Genomic DNA, 23,115 nt, shown 5'->3' with positions numbered 1-23,115 from the left:
TTGTCAAAACCTAGAACACTCCTGATGTTCGGAACAGGGTTTTATTCATTTTCTTCACTTTTTGATCGCGAAGCAAAAAAGAAAATGGGTATTGGAGACAACAATGTACTAAACATTAAGATTCAGCAGTGATTAGTTCTTCAATCGATTAAAACTTTTTGTTTAAACAAGTTTCTGCTAAGTATAGCACTTTTTTGATAACTTCAACGATGCCTTCTATAAATTTGTAACTTTTACTGTTTTCGTTCTATCAAATTAAAATTCTAAAATACTCGAAAGCATTTTCCAAAGGATTAGTCTTTTTTTTTAGTTCATATAGTTGCTAACAGACAATTAATAAATAATCATTTTGTGTTATTGCAAATTTTGAGTTACTGGCCACCCAAGATCCAACTTACTATTTTGCTTCTATAAAGCTTAACAGAGGCTACTAAATCATCGTTAAAGTTTCATAAAAGCAATATTTATATCGACATCGACAACGCATTGATTTTAATATTTTTTAAGAGTCTGCCTAAAACTGTGAATTTGTGCTGAATTAGCTCAATCCTGGACAATTTTTCAAATTAAACAAAGGATTGTTGCCATATCTTAGCTCGATGATTTTGAAAATCAGACTGTAGATTTTTGAAACCCGGAAAAGTATTTGACATCTGAAAAAGGTTTATACGTATTTTTAAAATTCAAACAAAAGAAAATTCATTTAATTTTTTTTTAGTTACCTATATAAATTTTGAATAACTGCTGTGGCCGTAAAAGGATTTAACAAACCTTTGAATAACATTGTAGGTTTTAAGTAATTTTACGGAAAGTTTGTTTATTTAATCTTCAAATGGTAAAATTCGATATTGATGCATTTAACAAAATTTTTAATAAGTTTAATCCTGGATGAAAAATTTGAAAAAGATTTAATTTTGTTTCGAAAAATTTTAATATTTTGGCAGCAAAAAAACAATCGGTTAAGGACAAAAAATACTCTAGAGGTGCTAAATGCTTTGCCATTATTTAAGTAGGTCAATCTCTTCTGTCAATCTAGGTCCTTTAGTCAGAATTTTAACCATTAGCTTAATCTGCTGCAAACGAACTAGCCCTAAGGCTTATTCGCTTTGCATTGCACTTTTCTACAAGAATATTCTGAAAAAAAAATGCAAGTTAAATTCTGAAAAAAAAAAAAAAACATTTGACACAGTTTTGAACAAATATTTTTCCCTTGCGAGTAAAAATTTAAAAAAATGTATTTTTATTATTTAAGCTTGCACATTCTGTCCAGAATTCAGGCTGCCTTAAAAGCATAGAAAAATTAAAGACGGCTTTTGAAAAATTGCAGTTTTGTTTTAAATCTCTTGACACTGGTTTTACACATAGTCCCTAATTAGTCTAGGGCATTAATAATTTCAAAATTTTTGTGCGATTCCAATGATCAATTTCGTCAAAATTTACATATTTTTCGAATTATTGAATAACTTTTTTCGGGTGAAAATCATTGTTATTTGTAAGTTTATTCAATTTTTTTTTTCAAATTGTGACAACTTGGTACTCAAATTTAGTTTGTTTTTTAATAATAATATTTTTTCGCCACCACTGTAACCAACCCATTGTGTTATGAAACAAAATCCACAGAGCACAAAACTTATGAAAAATGCAGAGGAAGAAAAAAAAATTACATTACATTGAATTTATATACATATTCGTTGCAGTACAGAATTTGTTGTTGTAATGTATTATTTTTTTTTTTTAATTTTTTTTTGTCTTATTCTTGCCGCATGAGAAGTAAATAAAATAGTTTGCCAACAGAGCGGCAGCAGGTGCATTACCTTGACAATTGCATTACTAATGCATGAGGTTTCGCATATATGTACCGTACCTACTCATTTTTTTTTTTATTTTTACTTTCCCCACTGCATAACCATGCACAACTTTACACACGTGAGGGGCGCGCACTATATCACCAAATAAATTTTAAATTGCGCAACCAATATAACGGTGATTGCAAAGTTTCTTATTTTTATCTGATGGGGATAAGAATTCAATCAGAGTCACATAGAAGCGACTGCCTACAAACAAAATCATTTGTTGCTAATAAACAATTCCAAGTTGATAGATATTCAAGGCTTCTCCACAATTCTACAGAAATCAGAAAATCATGAATCAGACTAAAAATCAGAGAATCACGGCGCTGTGCATTTCAGTGCAATGTATGACTAGTTGCAGTACAAAACGAATTGCGTGAGCGTGCCTTCATACCGCGCGCTTGCAGTCAAACCATCTGGCCGGTCACATCAAAGCGACCACAGAAATGTGCATCACTGCAACATTGCGCTACAAAATTCATAAATTGTTTTCTAATTGATGCGATCGCTATCGCTGCGGCCAGCAGCAATGAGAAATCTATGAATTCATCGCTCGATGTCGCTACTACTGGCACATTCTGATGTTGTTGAAGTTGAAGTCATTTATTATCTATCCATCATTCAACAACATTCATTCATTTCGATTCAACTTCAGAAGCATGCAACAAAACACACAGATTTTTCTTCTATCGAATATAAACGGGATCGGTTTCCGGTAGGCGATCACCGTTTTCTCTATATTATCGGCACAACGACAAACGCGGCCAGAGTGTGAGAAAATATGTCCGAACCGAACCGAACGAATGTCGGCCAATTGAGACATCCGTTGGACACACAGGAAAAAATATTACATTTTAATTGACCGAACGCCATCCACTGTGTTGATAGATATAGGCAGCAAAAGGTATCTATCGGTATATGGGTGTGAACGGTTCAGTTAAAAGCTATTCATCATTCATTCATCGTCAAACCGTCAACACCTTTATCATTATTGCCACAGAATAAAGAAGAAGAGTTAGAAACTGATAGATGCTGGACTCGCGTGCGAAAATGCAGAAACCGGAAACCAGCACAAGCAAGATCCGCTTTGGACTAAAAACTTATATCTTAGTGGAAAATTTTTTCGTTTTTATTTTGTGTTCATGGTGCATCACATTTTCTGAAGGTCGAACGGTTTTTTTTTTATTTTTTTGTAGTCGGTCTGTATTTATTCGTTTGTTTTGTTTGTTTTTTCTATGAAATTGTGATGAGATTTTCCGGATTTTCCCAATAAAAAGCACGAGTCAGAGAACCAGAATACAGAGAAATAAAATGAATGCAAAAAAAAAAAAATAAATAAAAGATTTTTGTTTTGATATAGGTATAAATCGTAAAATCAGAAGACAATTTAGCGGTGCGCAACGAATGACCGAACGACCGACTAAATGACGATATGACGCTATTTGTGTACCTATATGAAGATATGGTGATCAAGAACAATGCAGGGAAACTTCAGTTATAAAATCCGTTGTTGTGTATTTTCAATATAAAAAAAAAATACTTAAGCTTTGAAGCGAAAAATTTAACCTCAGAAAACATATGGAAGTGCGGCATTTGTGTATGTTCAACATATACCACATTTTATTGTTTATCCTTAAGCCAGGTCGGAAAATTAAAAATTGGGATTGGTTATCTAACAACTATTCTAGGAACTTTAGGTGTTCAAGGCTAAATACCATTATAACTTGAAAGACTACCTATTTTTTTTTGTGCAATATTATCGCAGGACTCCTGTGTTTCTTAAATGGTCAATAACCCTTTTCCAAGTATATAGATAACTGAAGCCTTAGGGTACGGCCACGCCCTGAGTATCGATCCTGAGCGGCAATTTCAAAACCCTACAAGTGCAAAGAATTCGAAGAGTATTCGGCTCTCACGCGGGAGTCAAAGGTTCGATTCCTACAAGTTCCAATTTTTTTTTTTATTTTAAAATTCTAAATAGTTGATATGCCATATTTTAGTAAACATAGATCAACACCTAAAACCAAAATTTCAAAAGAATCCAATGACCTATTTTCGAAAATTTTATTAAAAAAAAAAAAAAATCAACATTTTTTCAAAAATCCAAAAATCCATTTCTTCAAAATTTTATTTTTGATTTAAACTAAGACTAAATAAATCCTCTGGAGTAAAAAATTTTGATGAAATTTAATTAGTTCTTCGAGAGAAAATCAGACTTTAAAAAAACGGTTCTATGACAGGTACCCTTAAAAGATAGGCCTTGTCCAAAAACCCACACTTAATTTTATTTCTTTTTAGTCGTTGATAGAGTTTTTGAGAAAATTATACTTTATTATAGCCGCTCAGGGTCTATGTGTTTACCCCCATACATTTTCATATGTTCTAATTTAGTTTTGCCGCTCAGGACGTGGCCGTACCCTTACCCGATTCTTTAAGAACGCAATTAAAAAGTTCTTAGTGTGATGATTTTTTATAAATTGATTCACTTTCTTCGCCCTATCTAGAGACATTGATTTTCAATTTTACAGAAAAAAAAAATAATTTACTTGACCAATAACACAAAAAGAGAGTTTGTTGACTTGAGCAATGCAAAAAATGAGGTTCAATAATGCGAAAATAGTACCTATCAATCCCTTCCCACTACGAGTCTCCTTTAGCCGAGATTTATCGGGTATACTTTTTATCTTTAAGTTTCGGCTAGTGTTTATTTACTGGTATCAATCTCCGATTCTTAATTGAGTTTTAACATTTCCTGGCTTGAGGGCTGATATTTGCTAGTTTTTGTTGAAAGTTCTGATAGGGATAACGAGTTTCTACAAGATTGACGAATTTCTGTAAAGAGTTGCCAAATTAATTATTTCTACTAAGATTTCATGATTAGATTGATGAACTTCTTCTGAGATTTACAAGTTTCTGCGGAGATTCTTCAGTTTCTCAAATGAGTTTGACAAATTTCAGCCGGCATTAACTAGTTTCTGCGGAAGTTTGACATTTTTTTTTTTTGAGAGAGATCTACAAGTTTCTGCTGATTAATTCCAATTTCACAGGTGAGATTTAACAGTTTCTGTTCAAAATTTATTTCTGCTAAAATTTTTGCAGTTTCACGACTGAGATTGACAAATTTCTGCGGAAATTTAACAGTTTCTGCTGAGGCTTACGAGTTTTCGCAAGTATGTATTTACCAATTTTTTAAATGTAATTGTCGAATTTTTGTAGATATTTGCCAGTTTTTGTTGAGATTTTATAGTTTCTGCGACTTTGATTGATGAATTCTGGCAAAAATTTCCGAGCTTGAGATTTAAAAAGTTTTTATGTTTAACGAACGAGATTGACGAATTTCCACAGAAAATAACCAGTTTTTGCTGAGACTACTATGTTCTTAGAGAGATCTTTCCATTTCTGCCAATTTTAAACAATTTTATAGCAGAGATTTGCCAATTTCTGATGTAGGAATTTTCCAATTTTCTGACAAAATTTTCAAGTTTCTACTTATATTAGATTGACCAGTTTTTTTTTTGAAGATTTTCTGCTGAGATTAGTTTCTTCTGAATTCTATCAGTTTCTGCTGAAATTCCAGATGGTTGCATTTAAATATTCACAAGTCATAAACAAACCCATTGATTTTATAATATTGCCATTGACTTAGAGAATTATTTGGTATGAGCCTTTTATCACATTGTCGTTCAAATAAGCACGAAAAGAAGCCAAAAACGAATTCTGATTTTAAAAAGTTCAATTGCGAAGTAAATATCCATAAATTTGCATGCATACCCACCACAAGTGTCAAGTTAATTAATTAGCACCACTGCACTGCAGTGCACTCGTTTAGCAAAGTCATTCTTCTATTCATTGATAAGGACAAAAAAAATAATGTGCGCCCCCAAAAAAACACAAAATGCACGATCAACATGATCAAAGCAGTTGCTAGAATGTATTTCACCCCTTCGCACGATATGCATATATTTTTTTCAATAATAAACATCAAATGTAATAAAATTTGTAATTAATATGCACATTTTGCATAGGGGCGCCATCTACCTATAAACTTGTAAAAAAAAATATAGGTACCGTTACAGATATGAGAACTGACAAGTATCCAACATGAAAACGTTGTCAATGATCTTGTTGCTTGCAACATATCGCGTTGCCTTAGAAAAAATTGATTAAACAGCAGGTCCAAGTCGAATTGGAATGAGGGTATACAACACGATGATGGAGACAGAGCGGACAGAGCGGACAGCGCGGACACAACATCGATGCTGGCTGATATAGGTACATATAGAAGGAACTAAACCCTGGGACATTGATATGCGATCACTGTATCGCGCGATCACCTGGCATAAAAGAGCAATCAATTGCGATTAGTTTTGAGTATATTTTTTTCCACACCGCTCGCCGTCACTAAGTCTTCATAAAAATTTATATGTACAACACCAACGTTATAGATACATATAAGAAGGCCGAGTTGTCCGTCCAAATCGAATGTCACTTGCATCACTTGTGTCATAAAATGTCTAGCAATCGTTCGTTAATCCATTTTTGCGGAACGATCGACCAACCGATCTGCACGAAGCAAATAAAAAAATATGTAATATTGAAGAAAAGTAGGTTAAAAGGATATTCTCACTTAACGCAAACACTGGTGACATGGTGATCTCAAGCGAAATGACATATGACCGAGCACCAAAAATGACAGATAACTCGTTTGTTTTTAAATGACAGTTCACCCAAATGCGAGAATGTCTCTCTGCGTCTGTCAGTTATAAAATTGTAAATTTGTTGTTATTGTATAAATTGTATATGTAATTCACCCTGGATCTTGAGTCTTACTTTTTTTTTTTGACGATCAGTTAAAAAGCAATTTGTAAATTGAAGTAAATTAATTTATTGCCTGTTAACCCTTTTTTTTACGAAAAAATTTCAACTTCACTTTTAATCGAAAAACAGACTCTAGGGGGTTATAAAAAGGCAATGAAAAATCAATGATGCGTGCTCATCAAAGCATCACGTTGACGTTTCTTTTTGTTTTTTTTTTTTTTTATTCGAGATCGCGACAGTGACATACAACTGTATTCAGTTCCGGTCGATTAAACATTCTTTAGAAAAAAAAAAAAAAACGCATAAAATATCGCAACTCGACGACCGGCGACGGCAGAACGAACAGACACAACGACAGCGACATTTCGAGGAGAAATGTCATAGAATTGTTTTGTTCGATTTCGGGGCCAAAACCGATCATGGATGAATGACAATTACAATGCCTTCGCATAGGTTACTATGTCGGTGTGATGTCACGTCTTGAGATATGCTCTCTCGCATGTGTATATGTTTGTCTATAGTGAAGCTAAGATTTTTTGTTAAATGAGTAACCTGGAAGAGGAAGATTTTTTTAGTATAATGCCCCAGAAAATTACTCATGAGAAACTTTCTTAGTTTGACATTTCCTTTGAGGCTAAACTTTTTTTTTTTTTCTTCAATGAATGCGTACACAACACATGCATAGAAATAAAAAATAGAATGATTGTTATGTTTAATTATATTAGTTTCAGATTATGGATAAAGTTCTTTTAAGTTTTTCTTAGATAAGCCCTGTAAGTTGATCTGTTGAAAACTTGTTCATCTGTGCAATCATAACTTTTAAACTATTTATTCTATTTTAAGAAATGAGGTATCCTTCGAATTCTATTAGCTGTCCGCTGGTTAAAGGTTATTTTAAATTGCATTAAAATGAGTATGGCGCCCTCTAGTGGCTATCTCTGGAGCACTATTTTTGTTCTTTTCTTTTTTTCAATGTATTTCTTCAAAAACTTTATCAGTAAGCGTGTTACCTTTCTCGTGTTAGAATTTTATTGATTTATCGATTAGGTTTTTTTTATGAAAGTTTTATGTAGAACTCAAGAGAAAAGTAATGTTCCTCGACACGAAGACCGATCTTTATAACGACCATGATGAACTCTTAAAGTTGAGATTGAAAAAGCTTAATACTTTTTTTTCCTTCTTTGGTCACTTTTATCCGTCTGTATACGCATGTGTGCGTTACTTTGTTAGTTGTAGTAACTACACGAGTGACATCGTTACTCGTTAACTTCTTATGTTTCGTATATTTTTATATTTCGTAAAACCTGTGTGTTTCGTTTATTTTGTTAGTTGTTCACTACTAATAACGAAACATACATACGAGTAACGACATTTTTTTCAGAAAGTAACGCTTCGTTTTTAAGAAAAAAAAAAAAATTGGCTGGTTTTAGCTAACTCTTACCTTGTTATCCATGTAGGACCGTAAAAGTAACGATATAGTGAGTACCCGCATTTATACTTTACCTGTGGTTCTATGGCTGGCATTATTTATATCGTTACTCGTTACATACTTCCGTTACTTTCGTAGTCTTCATATAATTGGTTTATCTCGTGCTTCCTGTGTTTCATATTTTTGATATATTTTGTTACTGTAACGAAACATAGGAGTAACGAAATTGGTTTAGAAAGTAACGCTTCGTTATTTGTTACTGAAATTAATACCAGCATCTTAGTAATAAAAAATGTAAACGTCATCCATGTAGGGCTGTAAAAGTAACTATATAGAATGTTACTCTTAGTTTTAGTATCCGCATAAATCATATCGTTGTTCGTTACTTGCGTTACCTTGGTGTATTTCGTATATTTCTTATTTCTAATGTGTTCCGTATCTTTCGTTACTTATTCAAAACTAGTTACGAACATTATAGTAACGATATTGATTATGAAGTAACGTTGCGTTACTCCTTACTAAAATGAATACCCGCATCATAATAATGAATCTTTATAATTTCTATACAGCTCTATATCCATCAAATCGATTATTTATTGACTAACGCATATGGAGTAACGCATATCCTCTATGATTATGACGGGGAATTTTTTAGTATTTTGCTGGGAAGATATATTTTTACGGAACTTTTAATAACCAATCCTGAAAATAAAAAACGAAATCTAATGTTTTCATTACGCTGACCACCCCCCACATAATAATTTGTTTATTTTTATGTTTCACCATAAAATAAATAAAAAAAATTTAAACAATTTATGCCCCCTGGCTACTGACTAACAAATCTAACATCAATTTAGATACTAGCTCAAAAATATTTCTTACTTTCCTACTTCGTTGCAAGTAAAAATTTTCTCTTTAAAAATATTTCATAGAATACAAAAAAAAAAAAAATAAAAATAAATTTTATGAGCTATTCAAGGTCATTGAGACGTTACCAATCTCCTCTCCTTTTCATCAATTTCATCAAGAAGAAAAAAAAACTATCATTTAACACGACAGCTATACATTGGGATAAATATTTTGTTTTTTCTTACATTTATATAACTTTTTCCGCATACTCTAGAACCTTTTGCGATCGAGAATTTTAGATTAATCAAAGCACCACAACTTAATCACTGCTCTAAATAACATGAGCAAATAATATCATCACAATTTTAATCGATGATTGATGGAACGACTTTTTTCTATTTTATTTTATATTTTTTTTGCAATAAAATCTATAGTTTATTTTATGGGACTATCTGCATGATGTATCTTTATAAAAGTGTATATCTCAAGCAAGGAACAAAACAGCATCATATTGAGATGCTGTGAATTTTAAGATTGAAGGCCTGCATCTAGTTCAGCTGTGCGAGAACTTGTTAGATACTTTTTTTTTTTTTTTTGTTGTTATTGTATCTAAGCTATAGAGCACCAGAGTCATGATGGGAGTTATAAAAACTTGCTTAGTCGTAGTAAATATACTCGTAGATACATTGAATTCCTGACAATTGTATGCGCGAGAAGAGGTAAAGAGGGGATTCTTGCGAGCTAAAGGAACTCATAAATATGTTAAATACATCTCGTCAAATGAGATTTTTATGCAATCAATCAAGTGAGTGTGATGAGGTTGGGTTTTTTATAAACTTTTTTTTTTAACATTTTTTATTTCTTTTTTTTTGTTGTTGAGATAAAAGTGAATTGTGTGCTGTGTTGAGAAGAACCCAGAATAAGATGACTTTTGATTTGACGTGAGATAGATTAGATGAAAAGATGTAAGAAAATGAATTTAAAATAGATTTTTGTTATTGCGAATTGTCATTATAACCGAGTGCCAAGTAGTCAATATAAATATATTCTCACTTCAATGTGACCAGGTTAAGATATGATTTAAACAAGGAAAACAGGAAGACCTATCTCAACTCAGTATATATCTGATGGCAAGCTTATTAGATATTTCTTAAATATCACAGATACATGTTGTATCTTTTGATCGTTTCGCAGGGGTTTTTTTTAAATTTTTTTTTCCTTCGGGTCTTGGTATAAAATCGAAGTCTCGTTGTCACGTCTAGCTGTCAAAGTCATCCGATCATAGATGTTTCGGTTGGGGTATTATGGCGCAAGAGTCGTGTCTCCGCAAGCTGTACATAAAAATTGTTGTTTTTTTGCACTGTCAAACGAAAATCTTAAAGCTTATAACACTCGCACGCCTGTCACTGTCTTTTTTTTATACTTAACTTAGAGGTTAAGAGACTCTTGACGCTGGCAAAAGTTGGCTTGCTGTCTTGACTTCAAAAAGTAGATATAGAAGTTGAGGAGGAAAAAGTTGATTCCTTTATGCATTTTTAAAGCAGATTAACATAGATAGCTGATCGATCAAAGTCCCCAGAGAGAGAGAAAGAGAGATACCTGTTCGACATGACATTAGTGCGACAGACTTTCTATATACGAACAAGCTAAATCTACTTTTGTATCTTTTTTTTTTGTTAGACTTTTTTTTGTATTTTTTTTTTCGTGTGATTTGATTTAAGTTTAGGAAAAAAGATTTAAACGATTTAAAAAAATCACATAGCTCTCGATCACATGATGAATTGAATGAATGAGAGAATGTTTTGTCTAAAAGATACATTTACGGATAAACAAACAAAGAATTTTGTTGTTGTTTTGTTAGATTCTCAGGTATTTATAAATGGAAAAAGTTATAAAACAATGTCAGAGAGCTCTTGAATACAATGCAAATAATTTTTTTATTTTTTTTGAAAAAAAAAGGAAAAATAAAACAACAACAACGACAAAAATTCCCCGTGAAACTTCATACATACAAAAATGTTATCTAAAATTTATTAAACGAAAAAAAAAAAAAAATTCAAAGAGTCATCGGCATACATTTTACTCGTCACTTCTACATTCATATCTATACCATCATCATCATCATCATAGAGTGCATATTTTGCGCTTGGTAGCTCTTGCGTAACGAACTTGTATTTATTTTTATTATAGGCACATACAAAGTTGTTTTTATTAGAAGAGTAGGTACATTATGTATAAAAATGAAGTATGTGAATTTTTATATATGCATGTTTGGTAGGTATAGTATAAAATTTTGTATTTTTAAAACCGCTTTGCTATAAAAATAAAAGTTAGATTATGTTTATGTTCTATAATGAAAAAAAAGAAGAAAAACCAACAACGACGTTTGGCGTTTGGGAAGTCTTTAATACAAGTTTGCATGTGGTACCAACTTGAATTTTTTTTGTTTTTACAAACTAATTGTTACACATATGTGTTTTTTTTTTTGTTTTCTTAATCTTGTTTTGGTTTTTGTCATTAAAAGTGAGAATTCAAGTATATTTACTTTCACTTTCGCACTCTCTTAGAAGAACTAAGTTCAATTTACTTTAATTTTGTCACTAATTTTACTTCAAAATTGATAGTTGGCCATAATTTTTTAAAAGGAAAAGTTCTATAGGTCAGTTATTGTAGAGTTTTTGAAATTATCAACGGTTTCAGTTTCATCAGGACAAATTACACTGGTCAACAAAATTTAACTTTTTTTGCCACAAGAACCAAAATATACTTTTCTAGTAGTTTTTGGGGTGCTGAATCCGAATCTGAAGTCAGAAAAATTTGATTTACCTCGGTTTTTTAAATATTACCGTTATAAAATGCTAAAAAACGTCATTTTGGCTGTTTTCGAGATTCTGTGTTATTGTGGGGTAATTCATTATAAACAAATTTGTAACGGTTATTATAACATCATATATTCTTCTTTCAAAAACAGTTTAAATTTTCCCGATATCTCTTTTATTGGTCGAAATATCTTAAGTTTCATTTAATAAGCCAAAGAGAAAGTAAACTTAATCTAAAGTATAAGTCACTGGTCACAGAATTTTTGCCACAAGAACCAAAACATACTTTTCTGAAGGTTTTGGAGTTGCTGAACTCAAATCCGCAATCGGAAAAATTCTATTAGCCTCCGTTCTTGAAATATAACCGTTATAAAAAAAAAACCTTTTTTTGCATTTTATAACGGTAATATTTCAAGAACGAAGGCTAATAGAATTTTTCTGATTGTGGATTCGAGTTTAGCAACCCAAAAACCTTTAGAAAAGTATATTTTGATTCTTGTGGCAAAAAAAGTTTAATTTGGTTGGCCAGAATTGTTTCTGATTCAAAGACCCCTACTTAAATTTTAAATATCTCGGGCAATAAAAGAGATATCGGAAAGATTTAAACATTTTTTGAAAGAATAAAACTAGCTCTTATAGGCAACGTTACATATTTATTCATAATAAAAACATAACCTCGAAAACAGTTTTTTGACATTTTCTAACGGTAATATTTCAAAAATGAAGGCCAATCAAACTTTTCTGACTTCAGATTCGGATTCAGCACCCCAAAAACTACTAGAAAAGTATATTTTGGTTCTTGTGGCAAAAACTTTGTTGACTAGTGTTACCTATACGTTATTATTAAAATATAATTATAAAAACAGTTTTAAAGTTCATTTAACTTTATTGAACTAAAATTTGAAAACTTATTCCTTTATTGCAAAGCCCAAAATTGTGTCCACTTTTTCCTTTAGATTAGTAAAAGTCTAATGTTTTTTCGATTAATTTGGCCAGCAATTTGAAGAACCCAAAGTCATTAACTAGTATGATCATGAATAATATGCTAATTGACTGCGAAGTTATTGAAGTTTTTTTTCCCTTAAGTTTCCAAAAACCGTTGATTTTTCAGCAAAATACAAGAATAATTTTTTCATTACTAAAATACTTTTATTTAAGCCTGAACTACATCAAAACAGAAAGTCAAAAAAGTACAAAAAAGTAAACAAAGCTCAAAATATAAAAATCACATGTACATATATTTACCTGACATCTATTGGAAAAAAAAATAACTAAAAAAGCTCTTTTGTTTTTTGAAGTTTTCAATTTGAAATAAAAAAAAAATTTGAAAAAGTAAACAAAATACAGTCGACTCTATTTGAGTCGAATTTTCACAGGACACGAAAATTGGTTCGAGTTTATAGGAAATTCGAGTAAGAGGCATCTATTCAATCTTTTTGCTGCAGGCGGTTTCATTAAAAATGGTGAAAAAGTTCGTGTTAGAGGGAAATTCGACCTGGATGAAGTTCGACTTAGAGGGAATCGACTCAAAAGATCTTTTCTTCGAAAATGACAGGAACTATGTGATCGCAGAGCTACCTTACGGAAAGGATATACAATATTGTTTAAGTGTATCTGTTTTTGAAACTTTGTGAAAATTGAAAGCTTGGTCATGTTCAAGCTTTACGACTCGAATACTTTTTAAAAATGAAAGAGATATGTATGTATATTAGGGTGGGTCAAAAAAATCGAAATTTATTTTTTTGGTTTGGTACTCCAAAAAATCGATTGCTAGACACCTCTAGAATATACACACCAAATATGAACTCTTTATATTAATGGGAAGGTCCTCCGCTTCGCAATTTTCCATTTTTACATCAAGCTTCTACTAAAAAAAAATCATTTTTTTATTAATTAACTTTTTAGCAAATTTCTTTGCATATTCTTGTAGGAAATTGAACGCTCTACAAAAAAGGCCTTACACACTTTTTTCGTTTATCTTACCGTTTAATAGATATTTGAGGTCGAAAAATCGAAAAAATCTTTAAAAATTCGTTTTTTGTTCTTAATTTCGTAACAAATTGAAAAATTATAATCATCAAACTCGCAAGACATATTCTTGTAGGAAATTGATTACTCCACAAAAAAGATAACCGTTTAGAAGATATTCGTATCCAAATCACAATGCATGAGGGTCATAAGAAAACTATTGAAATCAGTGGGCATTGGTTTGGATTCGAATATCTTCTAAACGGTTAAAGCAATCAATTTGATGTCAAGGAATTATTTGTAGAACGTTTAAGCCTCTACAAGAATATATCTTGCTAATTTGAAAATAATATTTTTTCAGTGAACTGGAAAATTTTTAAAAGTAAAAAATGTTTTTATAATTTTTTTTAACTTTGACCTTGAATATCTTTAGAATTGTAAGATTAATGAAAAAAATTAATAAGACCTTTTTTGTGGAGTAATCAATTTCCTACAAGAATATGTCTTGCGGAGGACCTTCCCATTAATATAAAGAGTTCGAATTTGGTGTGTATATTCTAGAGGTGTCTAGCAATCGATTTTTCGGAGTACCAAATCAAAAAAATGAATTTCGATTTTTTTGACCCACCCTAATGTATATACAAATAAGTTACTAGGGGGAACAAGAAAAAACATCGTGTTTACTTTTTTGTACTTTTCTGACTTTGTGTTTTGATGTAGTTCAGGCTTTAATCTTATTTTCCTTACAAAACTTTTTTTTTTTGTAGCAATGTTAAAATACATATGTTTAAAACAAATTTATTTAAAAAAAAATGCAACCATTATTGTCCAAAAATCATTTAAATGATACTCTTTTATTGAGCCACATGAAATAGCTAATACTTAACCAAATTCGGTAGTAAAATAAAATGGCATAGCAAGTCCATTTAAAGAAAGGGTGAAACCATACTTTTCCAAAGGATTTTTGTGTTCTGATTCGGAAATCCGAAGTCAAAATTTCTATGCTGAAATTTTGAATCCGGATTTCCGAATACGTCAAGTTTTTAAAATACAAACAGATCAGGAACTCGATTTTTGGTTACTTTTGATCTCGAATTACATCATCTTAAAATTTTTGTTTTTTTTTTGTGAAATCTATAAAACCAAAATATCTTAAAAAATAATTTTTTTTTTTTTACAATCGATATAGGTTAGATAGTTAACATTTAGATGATAAAGATAGTTAGTTGCATGAACTTTTTTGTTTGTAAGAGTTTTAAAGTATTTGAATAAATCGCTAAATGTTTTTAATTTCTCAACCAATGCAGCAATTATACATATTTGTTTCCTTTACTTATGACAACAAGGCATTCTCATATATCTTTCTTAGCCAAATCTTTTTGCCAAAATAATTAAACAACGTAGTAATCATCAAAAAATTGACTCATCACACGAGACACAACTTTTGTTTATTTTTTTTTTTATGTTTTTTTCTTTATTAACCTTAAGGCATTATTTTGGCCAAAAAATTCAACCTTGAATGCATGTCGTTTCTCTCATGCAAATAAATATAATCATGAATGTCTATCAAAATTTTATTTGACATTTGAATAAAATTAAAATTTTTTGCAAACATCAAAAAAACCCATGACAGCAACAACCGACAAAAAACTCACAAAAAAAACTCTAACTATCATGTCAGTTTCTTTGTGCCTCGTGCTTATAACCAAAAAAAACCACAATATTCAACTTTGACCTTTAAGAATTTCTAAACATATATCATTCAAACTGTCAGATACACCTCATTACTCACAATTTTATTTTTTGCTTATAATAAAAATCGAAAGTCTATAAAAAAAAATAAAGAAAAAAAAAAAAAATTTATATTGCATTAAAAATACAAAAAAAAAAAAAAACAACTAAGAAACAAGCAAATCGCCCACAAAATTTGACTGATGATCTTCAATTTTTTTTTTTATTTATAATAAAAAAAATTAAAAAAAATAATAAAAACACTAAAGTAAAGTACCACAACTTAGTCGTAAATACTTGCTCCGGAAGATGTTTTGGAGACAAAGAGAATTCGTCAAAGATTGATCAGAAATGTCAAAATTTTGACATTTAGCGATTTATGTCAAAATTAATGGTTGCCATCTATTTTTTTTTAATGTATTTTCCCACAAGCAAAATTGCTACACTAATAAATTATTTCTAGCATCTCTATCACCGTTATGTCATTTATGATTAATTTATTGGACCCGTTTTTTTTTTTTTTTTTTTTGAGAATTCATAACTTGCCCCTATGAAATCTCTCAATAAAAAAAAAAAAAAATACTAGACAATAAATAATAAAAAATCCCAAAATGATTAACGACTTGAAAAGGTGTAGAAACAATAACAATTAGAGATGAAATAATAAATACGCGATTAGTTTTTATTACAAAAAAAAAAAAAAAAAAAAAAATAAGAGCTAAATTTATTTCATTTGTCGAGAAGGAAACAAAAAACACAAAATTGATAAATAAATTGATTGTTTTTATATTTTCTTATGAAAAGATAAAAAATGCATTGTAATAAATGCATAGCTCAGGTATCTTTGAGATATTAATGGGAATTCATTTAAAAATTCATAAATTATTTTTCTTAACCAGATACAGTGGTCTTTAATAAAACAAAGTTTGAACGACGACGACGACAGCATGGGGTTGTGGCAACTTTAAAATTGTTTACTTTATGACTCTGTGTCATAAAAAAAAAAATACGAAAAAAAAAAAAATCATATTACCTACTCTACTTAATAACGACTTTATACTAGTTCCTCGATTAAAATCTGAAAAAAGCGTTATAAACTGCATGTTGTATTGCTGTATACTAGCAAGCTTGTATAAACTGGGGACGACCGAAACTATAAAACAACTTACAAATAAATAAGAAACAATAGAGCTGCCGCATGCTATTGCTTTTTCAGTTTATAGTCTGTTCTAGTATAAGCTTTGCTATATACTTAATGTGGCGACCTTCATTGCAAGACTAATATATAAAAAAAACTAGGTATTTACTAGCACAGAGAAATAAAAAATGAAAAAAAAAAATAAAAAAAATTATAGTTAGATACTCGTTGGAAAGATACAGATACCAGTTCTCTGACTTTTGAATAGAATGATAGAGTGCTTCGCGTAACGAAAAAATTTCAAATGAATCCAAAGCTTTGGTTTTTTTTTTTTTGTCTTTCTATCAACTTAGCTATGGCTACTGCTGTTGATGTATTTTACGATATACAAAGGGGTTTGGGAACGGGGTAAAGAGTTTTGTATTTTTTTTTTTTCTGAGAGGTAGGTAGAGTTAAAAAAAAAATAAACTGCAATTTCAATGGAGATAGACGATCAGAATAGATTGCGGCTGTGATGTGTGAAACATGGCAACCTTGTAACGTTTTAGTTTTATTATTATTTTTTTATTTTTCTTCTTCTTCTTATTTTTGCTGTGAATTTGTTTTATTTTTTGCAGCTTTGAATAAAGTTTTTTTTTATTGTTTTAATAAAGGAATTATTTTTAAGAAAATTTTGAATTTTACTAAATTTTTATATATTTTTTTTTGTCATTACAGGTAAAAATTTGGTTCCAAAATAGAAGATCAAAGTACAAAAAAATGATGAAAGCCGCACAAGGTCCTGGTGCTGGTAGTGGAATGCCATTAAGTAGTGGACAAAATCCTGGTTCCCATAGTCCAAATCAAAATATGCATAGTGGTTAGTTAATACGTTAAAAAAAAAATAAACTATTTAATTAATAACATAATAACAAACATTAATAAACCCTAGATTCATTGGGCCTTATTACCCTACCATAGGGTAATAAGGCATAATGAATGTCAAAATATTTTCGGTGCATTTGACAATTTGAATCAATACAAAAATACGATGCACCCGATCTACGCCAACAGGTTCAGCTTGGTTACTTAGAAATATACTGGGCCTTATTACCCGAAAAGTCATATTATTTGCACTTAACTAGAGATGATTTATGTTAAGAAATTGCCTCAAAAAGATCCCATGTTGTTTGAAAAGCAATTTTAAACTATTATTTTCTATACTTTTTCTAAGGTTAAAAAGTGCCCTAAAAGACTCTTGGGTCACAAGTCGTTTTGAATGTAAAAATTACAAAATTCAATTTTAATAGCGTTAATTCGGGGTTTTAGAGTTGGCTTTAATCCTACTAGAAAATCTCCTTTACCAGTCTGAATATTAGAATCAACTCTGAAAAGTCATACTTTACGGAAAAGCTCAAAGTTATCACGGCTATGATTTCACTGCAATAACCATTTGCCTATTGACCAATTTTTTCGTCGAGTGAGAGTATGTACTATGTATTAATTAAAATGTGAAATAGTACAAAAGAAAAATAAAATAAAAAATAATATTTTTTTTTTTTGACTTATTATACCTACCTTTTCTTGCAACATGTCCCACACGTGACAAAAAGTTATCTGAACCCGTAACATGATCAACTGATTTCACAATTTTTTTTCAAATTTTAATTCTCTTATTAAAATAGAAGCTACAAAAAATGTTTTTGTTTTAAGGACTTAAATAATAGTTTGACATAAATTCACAGATATTCTATACTGTAAGAACATAGGTAGAGTAAGTTTTGGTAATGTGGTATAGAGGGGTAATGTGGTACACATAGTTTTTTTAAGAAACGAAAAGGACGTCTTTTGAAGCAATAGGTCACACATTTTGTGTATCGAAAAATGCATACTACAAAACACAATTCCGCTAATGTGGTATACTTACCATGCTCTAATGTGGTATACTATACTCCCTTAGAATATTTTATCTTAAATTTAAGAAAACACAAGTAGTTTTTAATCTTTTCTTATTTTTCCTTCATTTTCAATAATAACAACTTAAAACATCTATACTGCTTATTTTAAAAATGAGCACTCATAAAATATTAAATATTATATTGGGAAAGAGTATACCACATTAGCAGACATATTTGTACCACATTACCCTCCACTTTTCAAATGTGGCGTTTTCAAGGCCAGCGCACATTTTGATGCAAAACTTTTTTCAGAAACAAAAAAAAAAAAACAAAAAAAACACTGAAAAACATCCAAGACACGACTATTGCACATCTTCACAAATTTGCAATGAGTTTGATTCAATATTTTCCAAAATATATTAAAAAAACAAAACATGTATACCACAATACCCGACTTTACTATGTTTTCTGTTTTCTTGAAAATAATTTGGTTGACCCATTTTTCTTTCCACATTTTAATTAATTAACAAATTCTAATCTTGCTTAGAATTTGAAAGGCAAATAAGAAATTCATTGCACAATTGTCCCACCCGTGACGATGAAATACACTTAGGGCCAGTTGTACAAATATTTAATCCGTGGATCAGCAAGTTTTACCTTCTGATAGTAGTAAAGCTGAGTTTTAGCCTTAGCTCAAGGTCCATAATACATTATGTACAAATAGCCACATTCATACTTGAACCAAAGTTGACCCGCTGCTAATCCGCCAAAAACGGCGGGTTAAATTCCTGAACCAAGGCTGACCCACGTTTGTACAACTGACACTTACTATTAGATCTATGCCTTTTCATGTAGTTTACCGTATTTCGTACAAAAATTGTATTGCAAAAGACTTCTGAAAATCTTACTTAAAAAATTATTCAACCAAGCTTTGGGTTTTGGGCCTCTAATTTTTACTTAGCTTTCTAAATAATCGGGTATAAAGTATGTAATTTTTTTAGTTTAAAGGCATTTAATGGTTTTATTTTCATAATAATGAAGAACCTAAAAAAAACTATCGGCTATAAGATAATCTTTAGTTTGTGGAAGTCCTAAAATTGGGAGCGGGTCATAATTCTGCTTGTCAAAATTCTGTACGACAAAATTCTGTGCGGTCAAAATACTGTAATACCATAATTCTGTACGTCATTATACTGTAAATACAAAATTCTGTACGTCAAAATACTGTATGAACAAAATACTGACATGCAAAATTCTGTTTTGTAAAATTCTGTACGGCAAAATACTGTATATCAAAATTCTGTAAAAATGCTGTAAAAAAATATCGTTTTGATAATGTAAAACAGTGCGCGCGCACTTTTTTACATTATCAAAACGATATTTTTTTACAGCATTTTTACAGAATTTTAATATACAGTATTTTGCCGTACAGAATTTTGAAATACAGTATTTTGACCAACCAGAATTTTGCTATACAGAATTTTGACTTTCAGAATTTTGTTCCTACAGCATTTTGCACATACAGAATTTTGACATACAGTATTTTGGCATACAGTATTTTGAATACAGAATTTTGCAACATACAGAATTTCGACCCCAACCCCCTAAAATTATTAATTTTTATTATATTAAAAATATTGCTTCTCTTTTTGAACACGTTTAATTTTATAAAGGAAGATGTAAAAAATCTTCTAAAACAGTTGCAAATCTCAAGAAAATCACTAGAAAACTATATAGCTTTCTGAAACATTTTTTTTTTTTTATTCTATACCAATGACTTGCCGTCGGCAAATGAATAAACCTCATTTTTGATGCAATTTGAAATTGTTTGAGTTGAAAGATTTTGCCCTTCATTTACTAAGAGCTGTATAAGTATATATTTAAAAACTATTTTTAATAAGAAATATTTTTCTCACTAAGGGCCAATTTTTCGAAAGTCAGATAAACCTCAGTTAGAGCTTATTCCTAGGAATAAAAGTTTTTTTTTATACTGACATTTATTCTCCTGGTAAATCTAACTGACGATTGAAAAATCAGGGCTTAATAATATAAAACTCGATTTAATTTTTATTTCAATTGTTTAATTCGTAATTTCATTTTTATTTATTTACAGGCGGTAATAACGGCGGTGGATCGAATAGCGGGTCGCCATCTCATTACCTACCTCCTGGACATAGTCCGACACCATCAAGTACGCCTGTGTCCGAATTATCACCTGGTTAGTATTTCTTTTGTATTAATTTCTATTTTTTTTTTTTGTCTAAAAGTATTTTTTTTAAATTAATTTATAAATTACTAATTTTTATTGTTTTTTTATTTTCTTATTTTAATATTAGAATTTCCTCCAACTGGTTTAAGTCCGCCCACGCAAGCACCCTGGGATCAAAAGCCTCATTGGATAGATCATAAACCTCCGCCGCAAATGGTGCCGCAACCACCTCATCCAACGCACCAGCCAACATACCATTCCACACCGCAAATGGGTGGCTATTGGTATCAACCAGAAACAAATCCGTCGTTACTAACGTAGGTAAAACCTTGCAAATTTAATAAATCTTTTAAAAATATCTTTATTGAAAAAAAAAAAAAAAAATACTTCTTCAAAGTTCGACATTTTTTTTGGAATTTTCATAGAAAATGAGAGATGATCGAGAATCAATAAAAAAAGCAAAAAACTATGAAATCATTTTATTTTATTTCCCTCTCTTTTTTTTTACTTTAATTAATTTCTAATAGCTTTGATCCAGCGAATGGTAAGGCCAACCAACAACTGGAACGACTTGTAGAGGTCCCGTTCTGGGGTGGCGTACAAAGAACGTACCACTGACTTAGATGGCTGGCATCGAGATAATAGTCAAAAGCGGTGGAATGAGTCACTCGACACAACCTATACCACTAATGGACTTGCAGATTATTCCTGTAAGTCCTTTTGCTTTGATCGAAAATTATTTTTCGATTGAAAATAATAATCTTTAACAAAAAAAAAAAAACAAAACTTTGACTTTGACTTTGGTGGTGATATTCTTCCTTCTTTACTTATAAAAATATTAATTAGTTCGAAACACAATCATTAAGCTTTTTAACAAATAATAAATACTGCGAACATTGTTTTCGAACTTGTAGTTGTTTCAAGACTTTGCGAAACAAAGAACTAGCTCTTGAATCTTGGTGCATAAACGACAGCGAATATGTAATATGTTTGTCTGTGTTGAAATGCTTACATAGTCGAAATATTGTTTGCGATTTTGCGAAACCTATTATCATGTTGTTTTTATTTTGCAAAATTTTATTTGGTGATTGATTTGCCTTGCAATTTGGTCACTTCGCAAACGACAAACTTTTTTTTAAATAAGAACTTGCTAAGAAACAAAAAAAAAACTACTTGTAAAATTATGCAAAACGATTAAATCATAAACCGAATATTTGTGAAATAATTTTGACGAATTGAAAGATTGGCAACAACATATCAGCAAATGACCGCTATCCAGTTTTGTTTAAGTTGAATCATAATTTAATTAAAATCCAATTAAAAATGCGAAGCAAATTATATGAAATTTTTCGCTAATGCAGATGAAAATTGCGAAATAAGAAATGCAAAACATTTTTTTTTGCATAATTCAGTGAAATGAAAACTTGCGAAGAACAATAAACGAAGATAGGCAAATAAATTTTGTTCCAACTTTTAATTTAACAAATTGTTCAAGGAACATTTTTCATAAACATAAGCCTTTTATTGATTTGAAATTGCTCAAAAAACAAAGGTGTAAAAAAACAACAATGCGAACCTTCGCAAGCTATTTACACATACTTCGCAACGCATAGAACTTAATGGAATTTTGATATTGCTCTTATTTATAAGAGAAACGTGGGATTTCGATATTGTTTCGCAATATCTAATTTTGGCATTAACAATTTAAACATAATTTTTTTCGCATTTTTATTTCAGGAAATGTGTTTTACGAAAGCTATCACTTCCGCAAATATGCTTTGCATTCTTTACTAACTTTATTTTCAAATAGCAATTATTAGATGTTTAATTTTATTTTATTTTTCTGTTGATAAGCGAAACCACATTTTGCACAATGACACTTCGCATTTCTTAATTTGTTAACTTTATTTTTGCAGTTTTATCAGAAATAATATATAATATTCTTTCAAAAAGAATTGATTAGCATGCAGTTTTTATTTTGTAAAATTTCATTTCGCGAACGACAACCTTTTTTGGCAATGTAGGGAAATAAGAACTTGATAGCTATAAAAACTGCTAATGAAACTAGTGCAAACAATGAAACTGAAAAACAAAAATTTGCGAAATAACTTTGTCACTTGAAAATTTGCAACAATGTTTCGCCTATGATTCAACTTGTATTATTTCAAGTATAATTCACTCAAAAATTAAAATACAAAACTCAATATGCGAATTGGTCGCAAATCAATGTGAATATGAAAGAATACAAATGCGAACCTAATGCGAAGTACAAATTGCGAATAAAAATTACACAAAAAACAACAAATAAGAAAAATAACATTGTCAACAAATTCATGACTGTTTTTAAAATTTGGAGCTTCTGTTTATCGAACTTTTTGTTTAAAATCGACTTCAAAATGTCATCCGAAACTTTGCATCAAAGCTAAT

General features: G+C 30.4%; 1 protein-coding gene across 5 annotated transcripts in view; it reads left to right on the top strand.

The window, feature by feature from the left end:
- The window catches only part of LOC129905847 (homeotic protein distal-less), a 93,053-nt gene that overhangs the window by 69,577 nt on the left and 361 nt on the right, over positions 1-23,115 (top strand). For 2 of the 5 annotated variants that reach the window (XM_055981461.1, XM_055981460.1), the window contains exons 4-7: positions 17,320-17,461; positions 20,593-20,697; positions 20,816-21,005; positions 21,216-21,398. In XM_055981461.1, coding sequence (XP_055837436.1) covers positions 17,320-17,461; positions 20,593-20,697; positions 20,816-21,005; positions 21,216-21,306 — 528 coding nt within the window. In that variant the 3' untranslated portion in view covers positions 21,307-21,398. Of the gene's footprint in view, positions 1-17,319; positions 17,462-20,592; positions 20,698-20,815; positions 21,010-21,215; positions 21,399-23,115 lie in introns of those variants that run through there. The other 3 variants (XM_055981464.1, XM_055981462.1, XM_055981463.1) reach the window with 3 other exon arrangements.

The sequence above is a fragment of the Episyrphus balteatus genome, chromosome 1 (genome assembly GCF_945859705.1).
Source record: "Episyrphus balteatus chromosome 1, idEpiBalt1.1, whole genome shotgun sequence".
Lineage (NCBI taxonomy): Eukaryota > Metazoa > Arthropoda > Insecta > Diptera > Syrphidae > Episyrphus > Episyrphus balteatus.
The sequence above is the reverse complement of the archived record's forward strand: the minus strand, read 5'-3'. Positions and strand labels throughout refer to the sequence as shown.